General features: G+C 37.9%; 1 protein-coding gene across 2 annotated transcripts; it reads right to left on the bottom strand.

Annotated features, from left to right (window-relative positions):
- Positions 1-761: 761 nt before the first annotated feature.
- rorca (RAR-related orphan receptor C a) lies at positions 762-14217 on the bottom strand. Of its 2 annotated transcripts, none has more exons than XM_077223919.1 (10): positions 13678-14217; positions 8850-8935; positions 7812-7953; positions 7172-7627; positions 6582-6703; positions 6201-6333; positions 5550-5657; positions 5083-5193; positions 4876-4988; positions 762-3799 (listed from the first exon to the last, which is right to left on the bottom strand). In XM_077223919.1, the coding sequence occupies exons 1-10, from the start codon at positions 13682-13684 to the stop codon at positions 3638-3640; spliced, it is 1440 nt and encodes a 479-aa protein (XP_077080034.1). In that variant the 5' UTR covers positions 13685-14217; the 3' UTR covers positions 762-3637. The 2 variants fall into 2 exon arrangements, with proteins under 2 accessions (XP_077080034.1, XP_077080036.1); XM_077223921.1 differs by lacking the exon at positions 762-3799 and adding an exon at positions 4593-4678 and having other exon boundaries at positions 4813-4988; positions 13678-14040.
- Between the last annotated feature and the right edge of the window lie 338 nt (positions 14218-14555).

Genomic DNA, 14555 nt, shown 5'->3' with positions numbered 1-14555 from the left:
TTATCTGGTGCGTCCGTGTATTCGGGTTCAAATAAATATGTCTGGTTAAAAAAAATGCAAGTCTTCCCCTGTGTCGAAATCCTTAGACATGTTTGCAAAGATTGTTTTGTTTACAGCGTGTGTCTCCCTCAGACTGTAAACGAAGCTCTGGCGCACCGGATAACACGTCAGCTCGTCTTACGTCAGCGGACTCATGAAAGCGGATTGACAACAGAACCGGAAGAGAATACAATGCTGAATAAAGTCGTCGTTTTTGTTATTTTTGGAACAAAATGTATTTTCGATGCTTCAAAAAATTCTAACTAACCCACTGAGGTCACATGGACTACTTTGATGATGTCTTTATTGCCTTTCTGGACAAGGACAGTATACCGTACATAGATTTTCAATGGAGGGACAAAAAGCTCTCGGACTGAATCTAAAATATCTTAAACTGTGTTCCGAAGATGAACGGAGGTCTTACGGGCTTGGAACGACATGAGGGTGAGTCATTAATGACATAATTTTCATTTTTGGGTGAACTAACCCTTTAAGTACAGTACTGAAGTAAATGTACTTTGTCACAGTCCACATCTGTATATATAACTTGTAAATGGGGAAGTTACAATATAGTGCACATTTTATTTTGAATTAAATAAATGTGATTAATTATATATATATGATAAAATAAGATATGGGAGGTTTTTTTTCTTTTTAAATTAGAAAAAAAATGATGCAGGATCGTTCCTTTAGGAGTTTTTAAAGCCACAAAACACCCAGTATAAAGTAAAAAGACTTTTATTACATTCTGTAATCCATGTGTTCAATCCTCATTGTACAAGAATTACTCTTTAATGTTTGTTTTATTCTCTGTATCCATAATATACCATAAAGTTATATTCCTTAAAATCTATCATATGATTCATTTACTTAAAAATAAAGTTAAAACTGAAACAACCACAGAAGGATCATGGCAAAGAATGAAGACTCTTTTGGGGGATTTTCTGCTTAAAAATGCTCTTTAAAAAAAATAGGATTTAATTCTTCAAGACAAAGGATGACACTAGACGGGTGAGAAAATATGTTACAGAAAATGACAGAAATGAAGAAAGAAAATATCACAAAAATAAACAAATAAAAAACACAACACTAGATTCAAAGATTATATTCATCCTTAATATAGTTTTGATCCTATTCTTTTTTAACCAAGTCAAACTGAAAAAGATCTCCAATAGCACTGATATAAGACAGGGGTAAAAGTCTTTGATACTTCTGCAATTAACATTCACAAGAAAAGTTACCGTACACAGTGATCAAGGTTTAAGGTCTTCTATTTGGTGCAAGGTGTCTTGCTAGGCTAACTGAAGAAGACATTTTAGGACAGAGAACCCAGCTATCTCCCTGAGTGACTGAGTGTAGATGTAAACGCACACTTCCAGAACTACCCTCAAGGACGGGGGCGAACGCTTGTGGCAGTTTGTAGAGCTGCGAATTACACTCCACAAAAATCTAAATGGTTTTTACAAAGTATTTGCACCTTGTTACAATCTTTCCCCGCCTTCACACGTCAATTGAAGTCAGTTAATACTAAAAAGCGTAAAAAAACTAAAAAAAACTTAGTGTAGCCAGAACTTAGCGAGGAGGTGTTAAAAGATCTGGAGTGCTTATGAAATCCAAGGAGATCCTTGGTTTGTGAGGGCCGTCAATACTAAAAATTGAAAGACTGATTATTGCACGGACAGACATTACGATACTGTATTAAGCACCCAGAAAATGTGTATTATACCAACTATATAAAATCTTTCAAGAAAATATACAGCTAGGCACTGTTCCAGCAGTGCAAACATGAAACATCAGGCAAGCTTGTTAAGTTTAATTGTCAGGAAACTAGAGATTGATACTTATCAATCAATCGAAGCATCTTTCATACCCTGTAATCTCACAAAAGCTAGAACTGGATACTGAGGGGTTTTGAAAAGCTTCAGTTGGTGTTCTGCTTTCTGGACAACTCCTAAATCTCCTCTGAGACCAATCTTGACTTCCTGAGTCAGAAGAATGGAGGCTGCTATTAAACTGCGGACAGATAGCAGATACTTCTTTGTCCTTTGTATTGAACAGCAACGTTTTGGAACACAAACTAACCATAGTATTCCCTAACTCAGGGGGGTAGCTGATGACTCTGTCAACCAATAGTTGTGCTATATGTGAACACAAAGGATAAAGGGGAAAAAAACAAATCACACAACAACACAACACAGATCCGCACATCAGACACAATGCAAAGCATGAGGTATGGCTTGTGAATCCACTTTTCCTCACAGCTGAAACAGAAAAAGTCTGAATTTCGACATTTCCGCGATATCCTGGCGATTGACGGCGAGCTCAGGTTGTCCGTTGTCTCTGAAAATATATGGTTCCTTCCAGCAGCTCACTTCAGTGTTCTTTGCGTTCTCCATTTGAGTGGTTTGCTACACGCTCGCATGGAGAATCTGACTTCAGAAAGTCTCCCTCATAGTGCCATTGTCTTTCTACCATCTAATGGACAAAAGCAAAGTCCTGCTCCTGTTGAGTCCTTTTTTTGTGGAGTATTTAAGTGCTGTCCGCCTGTTTCAAAATCAGCATGTCATGCCAATTCCAATTCCAACTCCAGACCCAGAATTCCACAGGTATGGTTGGAAAGTCTTTGAAGGGGCTTGAGAACATTCCCTCTAAGGTGCAACTTTCGATTTAGTTAGTCCTCTGCCTACATGCGCTATCTACAGGCTCTGTTTATAAATATATTCTCAAATACATCTATCGTTCTACATACAGGTGGTTTCTGATCAAATGAGGATATCAAAATATCATCTAATATCTTTATCCAAGTGGCATTTGTGTGGGAAAGGGTAATAAGGATGAGGTTTTTGTTAGTTTAGTTGCATCTTTTAAATTTATATGCAAAAATAAAGAGCTCAAAAGACAACACACCGCATGCACGTGTGGTCTGTGCAGTGCACTGTACGTTAGTGTTGAGTCTGTGTACGTGAAGGTGCACATGTGGCAATTACGACCTCAGGTGTGTATGCATTGGTCCCATTAAACAGTTTCTCATGGATTCAAAACTGTTTCTCTATAGAAACCAAGTCTCAAGAGCTTGTTTTACATATGGGGCAGGAATACATAATACATTCTGTCTTAATCCTGATGCTTTGCCACATGTCAGTTGGGTTACATTCATACTGTAGTTCTCTTCCTAAGAGTACTTGGAAAATGGGCCAGGGAAATATCCACTTTTCAAGCACTTCATTTTTAAGGGAGATCAAGGCTCCAGGTTTAATCGAGTACACTTTTCAATCAAAAATACATCATGTACTCTGTTTTAGTCACTATTTGTAGGTAACATGAGTAATGGTGACCAGCACCTTAATGACTGCTGTCATTTAAAAGTGTCTCATAAGAAATCTGGGTCCTGTTCAAATAGAGGAGTGAATCACTCCATCAGGAGGGAGGTTACAGATGGAGTCCTAAAGTATAATGTGCAAGATTGTCAGTGTGTTGCTGGTTTTTCTCAAACACATATCCATCTACCTTCTATTTCCATTCCCTGTCTTTCTTTATCTTTCTCTCCCTCTCTCTCTCTTTCTCTCTCATCAGAGTCAATATGATACTTCAATGAATGTTAGCCCTCAGTGGAGTCTGGGAAGGTGATCTCGCTGCAGAAAACCTCTCTGTAGAGAGCAGGGAAGTTGTAGGCCGTTTCTGGGTGAAGGAGGCGGAAAAACTCCAGCTTATCAATATGGAGGTTGCTAATGGACTTCATCATGGGTAACTTGGACACCATCTATTGAATCAATAGAAAAAGAAAAGACAGTTATAACATTTTCCTACATAACTTCATTGGTACAAAAATAAAAATAAAATAAAGGGCTTTCAGATGACTAAAATAAATATTTTTTATATTATTATTTAATTTAATGATTAAATATTGTAATGTAAATGTTTTTTTTGTGGTAAGAAGCATTCGGGACTTTAATGAATTTTATACAGTACAGTTCAAAAGTTTAGGGTCGCGAAGATTTTTTTCTCTTACGCTCTCTTACGCTCACCAAGGCTGCATTTACTGAAAATACAGTAAACACAGTAATATTGTGAAATATTATTAAAATTTAAAGTTACTGTATTCTGTTTTAATATATTATAAAATGTAATAAATTCTTGTTAATGGAAAAGCTGAATTTCCAGCGCCATTACTCTCATACTCAGTGTATCACATGATCCTTCAGAAATCATTCTAATATGCTGATTTTGTGCTCAATAAATATTTCTTATTATTATCAATGTAAAAACAGTTTAAAACAATTTTTGTAAATCATGTTATATTTATTTGAACAGCATTTTGAAATAGAAAACCTTTGTATCATTTTAAATGTCTTTACAGTCATTTTTTAAATCAATTTTATGTACCCTTGATTTTTTTTTTACATCTTAAAAAAAAATCTTACTGACCTCAAACTTCTGAACGGTAGTGTATGCATGTAACAAGTTATTGGGCAATTTGCTTGGCTCCTAGTCTCATTTGTATAAAATATAATTTAAATCTGAATAAAATTTCATCATAAAAGAATGCAACTGACTTTAGTTAAATGTCCCGTCTTGATTTGATTTATAAAGTATTCCAAACAAGACGTTTGCGAAGGTAAACTCTTGTAGTTCAAATCTTCTGCAGTCAATTCAGAAGGTTTTGATCAGTTTTCAGAAATCACACATACTATAAAACAGTTAGAATGTCAAATTTAACAAGCATGAATATATATATTCACTGCATATTTTTATTTTGAATCCTTATTTTCTCACATTTAACAGCTGTGAGAGTATGAACTTGCTTTTCCATTCAATCTTTGGATTTTTTCCCAGTACCTTTGACAGTTTCTCCTCATTTGCACCACTTTTATGAAGCCAGTTTTGCAATGCAACATAGACCTTCTCCTGAAGTTTCTTCACCTTCTGGGCATCTGTCAACCAAGGTCGGTCTATGAAATAAATTAGTGGAAGAGTAAACTCAAATGTCTGTAAAGACTAATAAAAGTTAAAGATTACTTTAAATGAATGTTATAGTAAAACTACCTGGAGACAGAAGCACAGTGGCGGTAAATAGAGCCATCTCCTCTTCAGACAGCTGTAGCCGGCTCAGGGTTTTAGCCATCTCAAACACAGCACTCACCAGATCATCACAGCCTACAGACAGGAAAAATACATATGATATACAATAGAGCAAAAGTAATAATAGAGAATCGTAGAGAAAAATTATAACATTGTAATTGGCCCAACAACAAAAGTAAAAAGGTAAACAGACAGGAAACCAACCAACTTTAGCAATCATTCAGTTGACCTGGAAATTGACTTATTTTCCATTTAAATTGATGTTTCTTTAGGTCAAAATAAAGAGTAATCGTGACTTCATTATATGATTATACAGCACTTGGTGTACCACTGCTCAGGTTAATTGCACACAAGTACCCAACATGCTCTTTGAAATACTACAGGGTGCTAAATTATGTGAAAGCTCAAAAGCTTATGTGAAGGAGACTCACCGAGTGCTTTAAAGAGCTGCGGGCTTGTGAACTTTCCATCGAACAACAGCGTGTTGTTGATTGGGTTGTAGGCCCGACACATTCGGATCAATAGCACGTCCAAGCAGCCTGGATGATCAGCGCGACATAGAAGATGGACAAAGGAAAGGCAGGAAAGAGGGAGGCAGAGGGGAGAGACAGGCAAAATAACGTACACAGAGGAAAACAAAAAACAATTGGGATTTAATTGCACAAATTACAAAATGTTTTCAAATAGAGGATTCATTAAAACAGTCATCATTTTCACAGACAAATAATTATGTCAATATTTAATCGAATGGCATGATGGTTGTTTTAAAGAAAGAAAAAAAGTGTTTTATGTTTTCATTTAAATAATAAATGGGGTAAAACGCACACCACACAATGCACAAAGGGAGGACACAAACGGGAAGAAAGGGTGAGAGAAAACGACAAAGAGCCATTGTCAGAACACAGACGAGAAACTAAGAATACATATGGTCTCAACTCAAACTATTATACAATAAATATACTGTATTAGAAGATTTAACTAGACATATAAACTTGGCACTTAAGAGTATTTACTGCAGCTATTCACTACTGTGGAAAACAGTATCTGAATAGGTTGCGGTCTTGCACAGAGTTGATGCTGACCTGCTTTCAGAAGGATAATCTGGTCATTTTGACACAAGTCTATGAATCCAGAGATACGCTTGGCAAACTCCACCACATACTGGATGGCGTTTGTGATGTGCACAGCACACTGCTGCCACAACATCTCTGTGGACTTGGATAAAGAAATTTATGTTAGACACTTCCACCCACATTCTGATCGCAATAATGATGAGCATTTGACGTAGTTTTTAATCCACTTTTAATTAGGCTGCTAAACAATTATTGTATTCTGTGGGATTCATTTACGTGGAATGTGAGGTTGGGTAATTGCTAGGATCACAACGTACTCATCATAAAACTTGCTGTTACACCCCATGGTATTAGAAAGTGTACTGCATCTCATTGGCAGTTGACAGATACCTTGTTTTGGTAGACACGTATCTCCTCATGTGTATAGAGGGTCCAAGCCAATCTCTTCAGTTCTTCTGAGCTGTACTGACTTGTCTCGATGTGGGATTTGACCACATTCTGTGTAATCCGTTCTAAAGGAAACATACATTTATACTATTTAACCATGAACATGGTATACATTAAATATATTTATATATTTAAATAGGTAAAACTATTAAATATTTAAAGATGTTACATTTTCAGTATTTAAAACAGCATTCAGTATTTTTTTTACAAAAAAATTGTGTTAGATATAATTTCGATTTCTTTTTTATAATGTTACCAGAAAAATACTATGCGACAACTTATTTAATCATTGATAATAAGAAATGTTTCTTTAGCACCAAATCAGCATATTAGAATGATTTATGAAGGATCAAGGAGTAATGGCTGCTGAAAATTCAGCTTTGCAATAAATTGTAATAATAGTTCAAAGTGTTACTGTTTTAACCGTATTCATGATAACAAAGGTAAGTTATTCAAGTTATTTAAAAAAATCTTAATGATCCTCAAATTTGAAAAGTAGTAAAATATAATTCCTAATATCACAGTGTACTAACCAATTTCCATCAAGGAACAGCCTTCAGGTGGGTTAAGTAATGAGCGAGTGAAGAGTCCCGACTCGTGCAGGGTCTGGTACTCGTGTTTGATGTGTGTCAAGTCACTAAATTCATGTCTGCTGGGCTCAGGAGAACTCTGGGAGGACGAACTGCTCCCACCGCTTCCCCCCAGCAGCTCTAGGCTGCAGTAGTCGGCGGCTTCCTCCGGTGTGAGCGGCAAATCCAACAGGAGACCGTCTGGTAGCGTGGTTATGTCATCCAGGTCACTAAGGGTGGTGCTGGAGCCCCGGCTGTAGGCCCGGCCAACGCTGATGCCATTCTCCCCGACCTCATCACCAGTGTGGCCAGGTCCACCATTGCTCAGAACCCCTGCCCGCTCCTGGGACTGCTGGTGCTTCTGAACCTCGGCATAGAGGCTGTCACGCTGCTTTTTTGACATGCGGCCAAACTTCACTGCTGCAGAGAACATTTGATTGTTGATAAGAACTGACGTAACGAGCCAACATTATACCACATATAGCCAGTGGCCATTGGCTATACGGAGTCATTACATTCACACTGAGACCACAGCGGTGTTTAATAGGACTCAAGGAGACTCCACTTCCAGCAGAGAATTCCCTTAATTTAGATTTAGACTCACCATCACGGCTCATGCCCAGTGCCAGACACTTCTGCAGGCGACAGTGCTGGCAGCGGTTGCGATTGGTTCGGTCAATAAGACAGTTCCTCTGCCTCGAGCAGGAGTATATCGCATTGTTCTGCTGACTTCGGCGGAAGAAGCCCTTTATAGATGAAAAAGGGGAAAAAAAGAAAACTGAAGTCAGGAAGAGGCTGCATTTCCTTCATGTTTGTAAATTAATTAAGGAATAAATATCAAGAATAACATCATAAAATCAGAGTTATATTTTAAATTATCTCTAAAACCTCATTCTTTTCAAAGCATGGAAATCTCAAGGACTTTCTGCATAGATTCTGCCACCAGTGCAGTTGTATATTCATTTATTAATGCCTTGTGCCCTGGTGAAAGTCAAAGGTGTCCAATGTTGTTTTAGGTCCCTTTGACTATCACTGTATGGACAAAAATCTTTAAAACATCATTATTTGTGTTGCGCAGAAGAAAAGCACATTTGTGACCCTGGATCACAAAACCAGTCTTAAAGTAGCACGGGTATATTTGTGGGAATAGCCAACAACACATTGTATGGGTCAAAATTATCAATTTTTCTTTTATGCCAAAAATCATTAGGATATTAAGTAAAGATCATGTTCCAAGAAGATATTTTGTCAATTTCTTATCGTAAATGTATAAAACATTTATATTTGTGAGTGAATGCAGCACAATCGCGGACATAAATAGACAACTTTAAAGGCGATTTTCTCAATGTTTCGATTTTTTTGAACCCTCAGATTCCATATTTTCAAATAGTTGTATCTCGGCCAAATATTGTCCTATCCTAACAAATCATACACCAATGGAAAGTTTATTTATTCAGCTTTCATGTGATGTATAAATCTCAATTTCAAAAAAATGACTCATAAGACTGGTTTCGTCATCCAGGGTCACATTTGGAATGACATGAGGGCGAGTAAATCATGATAGAATCGTCATTTTTGGGTGAACTATCCCTTTAAGCCTTACTGAGCAAAAGGAAAGATGACTCAAAGGATGCTCACTTACCTTGCAGCCTTCACAAGTGATCACCCCATAGTGGATGCCCGATGACTTGTCCCCGCAAATCTTGCAGGGGATTACTTCGATTTGAGCTAAGAGAGGGAGAAGGGGTTGAAACATTAGCTAGAGTTATCCTGCACTTATCCAGCACACAGCCTATACAAGAGTCCTGACTCAAAGCAGAAAGCATTGAAAGCCATCCGCTATCTACATAACAGTTCTAAAGCGAGCTACAGCAGTGTTCTTTGTTTGACACATTGATCTTTGAGCAATCGTTCAATAGCACAAAAGAAATATAGGCTGACAAAGAGCCCGAAGGTCTGGTTTGACTCTCACAGGGACATGGAAACTTTGCTAGTGTCAGATTCTTTCAATAATAATAATGAACAGCTAACGCACAATGAGCGGGGTCAGGCGCTACAGCACATTTTCAAAGACTCAAGGTTTTAACCAACTCAGGATGACATAATTGCACAAGTCCTTGCACAACGGAATCAAAAACAGCTTTATTAACAAAGCTTGCTCTCTGCTTGGCATAGTTGTGCTAGAATTAAGTGGATTGTGATGCTCTGTGTGGGAATTATAAACAGCTGCAGGTTCATGAATAGGGTCTTTGAGTGCAAAGAGTGCTTTAGAACTAAACAAAACTGAGTATATACACAACAAAATGTGCACAAGTAACTCCTCTACATCCCATTAAAACAAGTTGTTCTTTTCATTATACTGTTTATCTAAGTAGAAGTGCCATCCCAGAATAGCAGGTCGATAGCATTTATCTGCAGTGACCTAAGGTTAACAACTAGCACCTATTGCAGATGAGTCAAATGATACAGGATGGATCCCATCCAATAAAGGTTATTTCCAGGGAACACTGTCCTCTCAGGTGAACTTGATGTAGGAAATGTCATTGATATGTTTTACGCAATGACGCAATATCTTAGGTAACGGCTAATGTGTTGTGACAAAGAGAACTGGCCATCCAGGGATAATGCCATGAGGACTCACACTTCGGGCCGAATGCTAGCTGATGCGTGCGTCACATGTGTGAGCAATGGAGGTCGAGAGTGGGGAAAAAGAGAGAGAGAAGGAGAGACACGTCTGCCTGACATTTCCAGAAGCTAGGTTGATAAACACAATCTCCTGAAGTAATTTTCAAACATTGAGGAGGAAAATAAAGTTTACTCCATAATGTAATATGCCAGTGAAATTACTAAATGGAACATATTAATTCTTTTTCGTTCGCTCTCTTTCCTTCTACCTCATTCTGAGCCCCTGGCCCCCACCCTCCCTGTGTTATATAACTGCTGTCTGGCAACATTCCATGAACAGACTCATTCAGAGGAGATCACCCTAGCAACGCAGTGACGAGCATTCCGAACTCCCGCCCCTCCCACGTTCCCATTGGCTCGTGACAGCGTAGCTTTGATTCTGACTCACCCGCTCACATGCCACTCACCTGCGTAGCATGGTCAGGCTATGTGGCTTAGCTGTTCTACTGACACACTTTCCTACTGAGCCGAGGGAGGCGCTTATGCGGTAGCCTCGCAAGTGCTGTAATCTGATTACATTTTTTTGTTTTTCCTTTTTTTTTCCCTCATGGCATGTTTAAGGTGGAACCACAAAATCAAAGACCATCATATTATCAGGAAAATTATATTGTCATATTGTGAAATCATATAGTCATTTCAGTTTCAGATAAATCCAAAGCCACTATAATCGACTCTGATTAACCTTTTTATTGGAGACGCAAGATCAAGAGGCGCATTTTATGTAATGGCTTGGGCCTGATTTATGACTTTTGCACACTTGAAATATCTGCAGTACACTCATTAAGGGCCCTGCAACTTACACTTGTCCTCAACATGTGGCAGCCTGTCAAGAATTTGAGCACAGTCCCAGCTGTCTCAGAGCTCTCACATAAAACTATTTTTAAGCTATGGCTTCTGGGCATGGTGACTTGAGGTTGAATTTATCAAGCCTTTTAAGTTTTACCAACCCTATTGAGTTTTCTCATGCTATGTGTCAGGTGTGTTTTTAAACACACACACACACACATTCATAATGCAAAACAAAACCTTTCATATTGTGACTCTCACATTGTAAAATGACAGGTAAAAGTGCACTGAACTGACTACAAAGGAAGTATGACTGAAATATGAAGTATTACAGGTTTTGCCATAATATCAATGAATTCTGGTCAATTTATTAATGAAAAATGAGAATAGATATATCATTAACTAACTTATGACATAACATACTCATAGACAAACATCTCCTTTTGTCACCATTATTCATAACATATCAAGCCAATCTCCCATAAACACTTACGCAAATGAAAAGTATGTCAAACAGCTCTTGTTTGTTTAGCACTGCTATAGAAGCCGGAGGAGAAACGCAGTCAGATTGACGAAAAACTAATTAAGGGGAGATTTATTAGAGTGCTATGTTTATCGGGGCAAGATGGATTAAGTAATCTAGCTCTTCTTATCTCCTCTCTTTTGGCCACTCTATGTCACTTAGTCAGTATGTCAGTCCATTGAACACCAGTCAGCAGTTTTACTGCATGATGCTGGGAAAAACCCAAGACAAATGCAGAGACTTTGCCCTTTTATCTCAAATAATCAAACAACTTTTTCGACAATGTCCAAAGGTCCCGTTTACCTTGCACTTTGCATTTGCATAAGAGTGCTTAGCTAACCTAACCTGCGTGAAATGTGTGTTCACAGTCCATATTAGAGTAAATTTTGGAGCCAGCTCTGCATCCCAACCAGAAAGTTTGCTTTGATCACACGCAAACAGGGTGCCATTTGCATTCACTTAGACGTGAGATTTCAAAGCAGTTTTGTGGTCAGCCGTAATGATTTTTCCTCTCCCACACATCACTTAAAAAGAGATCTACCTACAAAGTAAATTGAGATTGTGGAATGACACCGAAAGACTCTCTTTAAATATGCACAGAGGGATTGAGTAATTCTTTGGTATAAGTAACAACACCAAGTTGAAAACATGAGCTGATAGTGAGTGTAAGGTGACTCTTGATGGGCATTAATTATCTTGATGCCTGCTGGGATTAGGAAACAATAAAAGTCTCATTCAAAAATAAAATAGGATTTTTTAGAAAAATGTATGAAAATATTAAGATGGAAATTGGTTGGTAATTATTATTAATGAAAATACAAAAAAAAACATTTTTATTTAAGACATATAAACTTAAACACCATAAGGTGTGTAACAATTATGATGCACTTATTGTTAAACCATTCTCTGAAAATCTTTACTTTTTTTCTAGCAAAAAAGGAGATTTTAATCCCTTACAGATCAAGTGGCTGGTCACATTCTCCCATTGCCTGGGCTTAAGATGTGGTTTAAATGAATGGAAAGTCCATGGGCAGGTGTCAAAGTGCCACTGCATTAAGCCGCTCAGAATTCATTTATAGAAGGCTCATTACCTAAGTCTTCAAAGCCATGGTGGCTTAAAAGTTACAGCACTCTGCATATAGAGGAGTGCCTTTCCTTTGGATCATGGATAAAGTCAAAAGAAACATACTGAATATATAATACCCATTTAATTTACATCTCTGCACATTTAGTCAATTCTACTTATTTTCCATTCAGCACATTCTGTGAATTTCAAAAAAAAAAAAGTCAGTAGCAGAAAGACTGTCAGACCGGCGGCCATGCTGAGACTGAAAAACAACAACACGCAGCAGATACAACCCCATTCCCTGTGCCCCAACAGCTCACAATCACATACTGACATACAGAGATCTTCCCTGAACTTACTGATAAGCTTTTTCACGATAAAGACAAACATTCAGCGGAGCTCAAGTTCAACATGGCGGTTAAGAGCGTATAGCCTTCGTGACCAAAGACAAATCAACTTTACGCACAGGCACAACCATAATGCAGTATTTGAACTTTCCATTAAGTAAGCATGCAGTTCAAATAACAGCACCTAGTGATAATTATATTTTTTAAGCATTTTCAAACACGTCGTTTAATTCTTACGTAATGAGGTGCGCTTAGCGGCAGTTAACAGTAACTACAGTGAGACGGTTGTTGCCAAATCTAGCAAGGAAAACAAGCAACCTGGTATAAAAAACATAATAAAAAGCAATCTGTTTTTTTTTTTAACTAAAAAATATGCAAATAATGGAGAAAAGAGAATTGCTTATTTTGAATAGCTTAATTATTCTAGCAAAAGGCATAAATTAATTACACAAGTCTGTAAGTTTGTAACTTACTACAAATTCAACATTTCAATTACTATAACCATTTAATAATAATCGAAATGTTTCACATAGGCCTACAGCCATGTAACTTATTAAATACATCTCTTTCATGTCCACCCCTTCAGCAAAAGTACGTGGTCACATATTTACATGCGCGACTATTCTGACAAAAACGGCAAAACATTAACTGGCCATATTTATGAAACAAAAAGAAGTAAAAACAATCCCAACGATGTTTTTAAAAAAGGGGACATGGCAACACAAAGACGTTTCCTACATGACGTTCATCGCTTCCCACTTTACGCTTGCAAGCGAAGAAACCAAACAGAGCTATGCAAAGTTAATGATTTCCGTGTACTGGATATATTTGTTATACGTTTGAGTGGCGAGAAAAATTCTGAAGAAACATATGTTACAAACAACCACCAGTTGCAGATTATCTGAGTGATATTCTTTCGCGTGCTTTACTTTGCTTAAGACTTTGCGCAGTTCGTGCAACATCAAAGCAAACACAATCACGATCACAACTGTCAAAGTGACAGTTTTCTTCAATCATTAGACAATTTTATTTTGTTTCTAAAAATGCATTTTCTTTTACTTACCTCTCATTTTGATGCTATATTATCTGCGAATGATAATATAACTCCAGCACATTTGAACAGCGCCGAAAGTAAAACTCAGGTAGAAATTGGAAAACTCCAAAACAGAGCAGTTGTAAAAGAAGAAACTTGACCTCATAAGTTTTTGCACAGCCTACTTGTTTTTCTCATCCGGTTGTTCAAAGTAAATTCCGCTTCATCATAGGCTTTTTCCCCCTGCGTAAATGCGCGCTTTGTCGGCTATGTAATACAATTATGACCTCTACTCTTTCCCTCTCTCTGCGTCTGTGCTTCTCTGTAGTCTAACCTACTTTCGGCGCGTGGACTCTCACATGATCTCGCTCCACTGGCCCGCCTAGTGGCCCCAGGCATCGGCGCGCGCTCCCGCACTCGGGCACGCGCTTTAAGGAGGATCGGTGTGCCAGAGCTCGAGCGCGCGTGGGAAACTGTGGCAGTGTGTCAGTGTCACCACAACAGTATCGTGGGAATCTCTCGCGGGCTCGCGGTTCCTGCCGCTGCGATAGTTAGCGATTACAGCACAGCGCCCACTGAAAAAAAAATCACGGCATTCTTTTCCTTCCTCAAAGAAGCAAACGTGATTTACTTGACTGCTAATGAGGCTTTCAACACAATTGTAGCCTACCTAGTGATAAATAGTTAAATAATTCATTATTAGGTAAAAAAAGTCAGAGAAAGTGTAGATAGCTTTTTATCGGTTTAAAACAGACCAGTCCAAACATAAACTTGTTATTTTAGTGACAGTGTATTTCGGTTACGCTTTAGATTACAGCCCGGAAAGTACTGTGTAATTAAGAGGAATTTACAGTGTAACTTTCTGTAATTATAGTGTACCTATAAAGTACTTTCATGTAAGTATGAGG

Source organism: Siphateles boraxobius, unplaced genomic scaffold (assembly GCF_051911475.1).
Source record: "Siphateles boraxobius isolate OS27281-9 unplaced genomic scaffold, OSU_SipBor_1 9, whole genome shotgun sequence".
NCBI lineage: Eukaryota > Metazoa > Chordata > Actinopteri > Cypriniformes > Leuciscidae > Siphateles > Siphateles boraxobius.
This window is presented reverse-complemented; position numbering and strand designations above follow the sequence as displayed.

Coding starts and splice junctions, on each gene's coding strand:
- rorca (XM_077223919.1), bottom strand. Junction 7,954..8,849: donor TCACTTGTGAAGGCTGCAAG/GTAAGTGAGCAT, acceptor TCATCTATAAAG/GGCTTCTTCCGCCGAAGTCA. Junction 7,628..7,811: donor ACTGGGCATGAGCCGTGATG/GTGAGTCTAAAT, acceptor TGTTCTCTGCAG/CAGTGAAGTTTGGCCGCATG.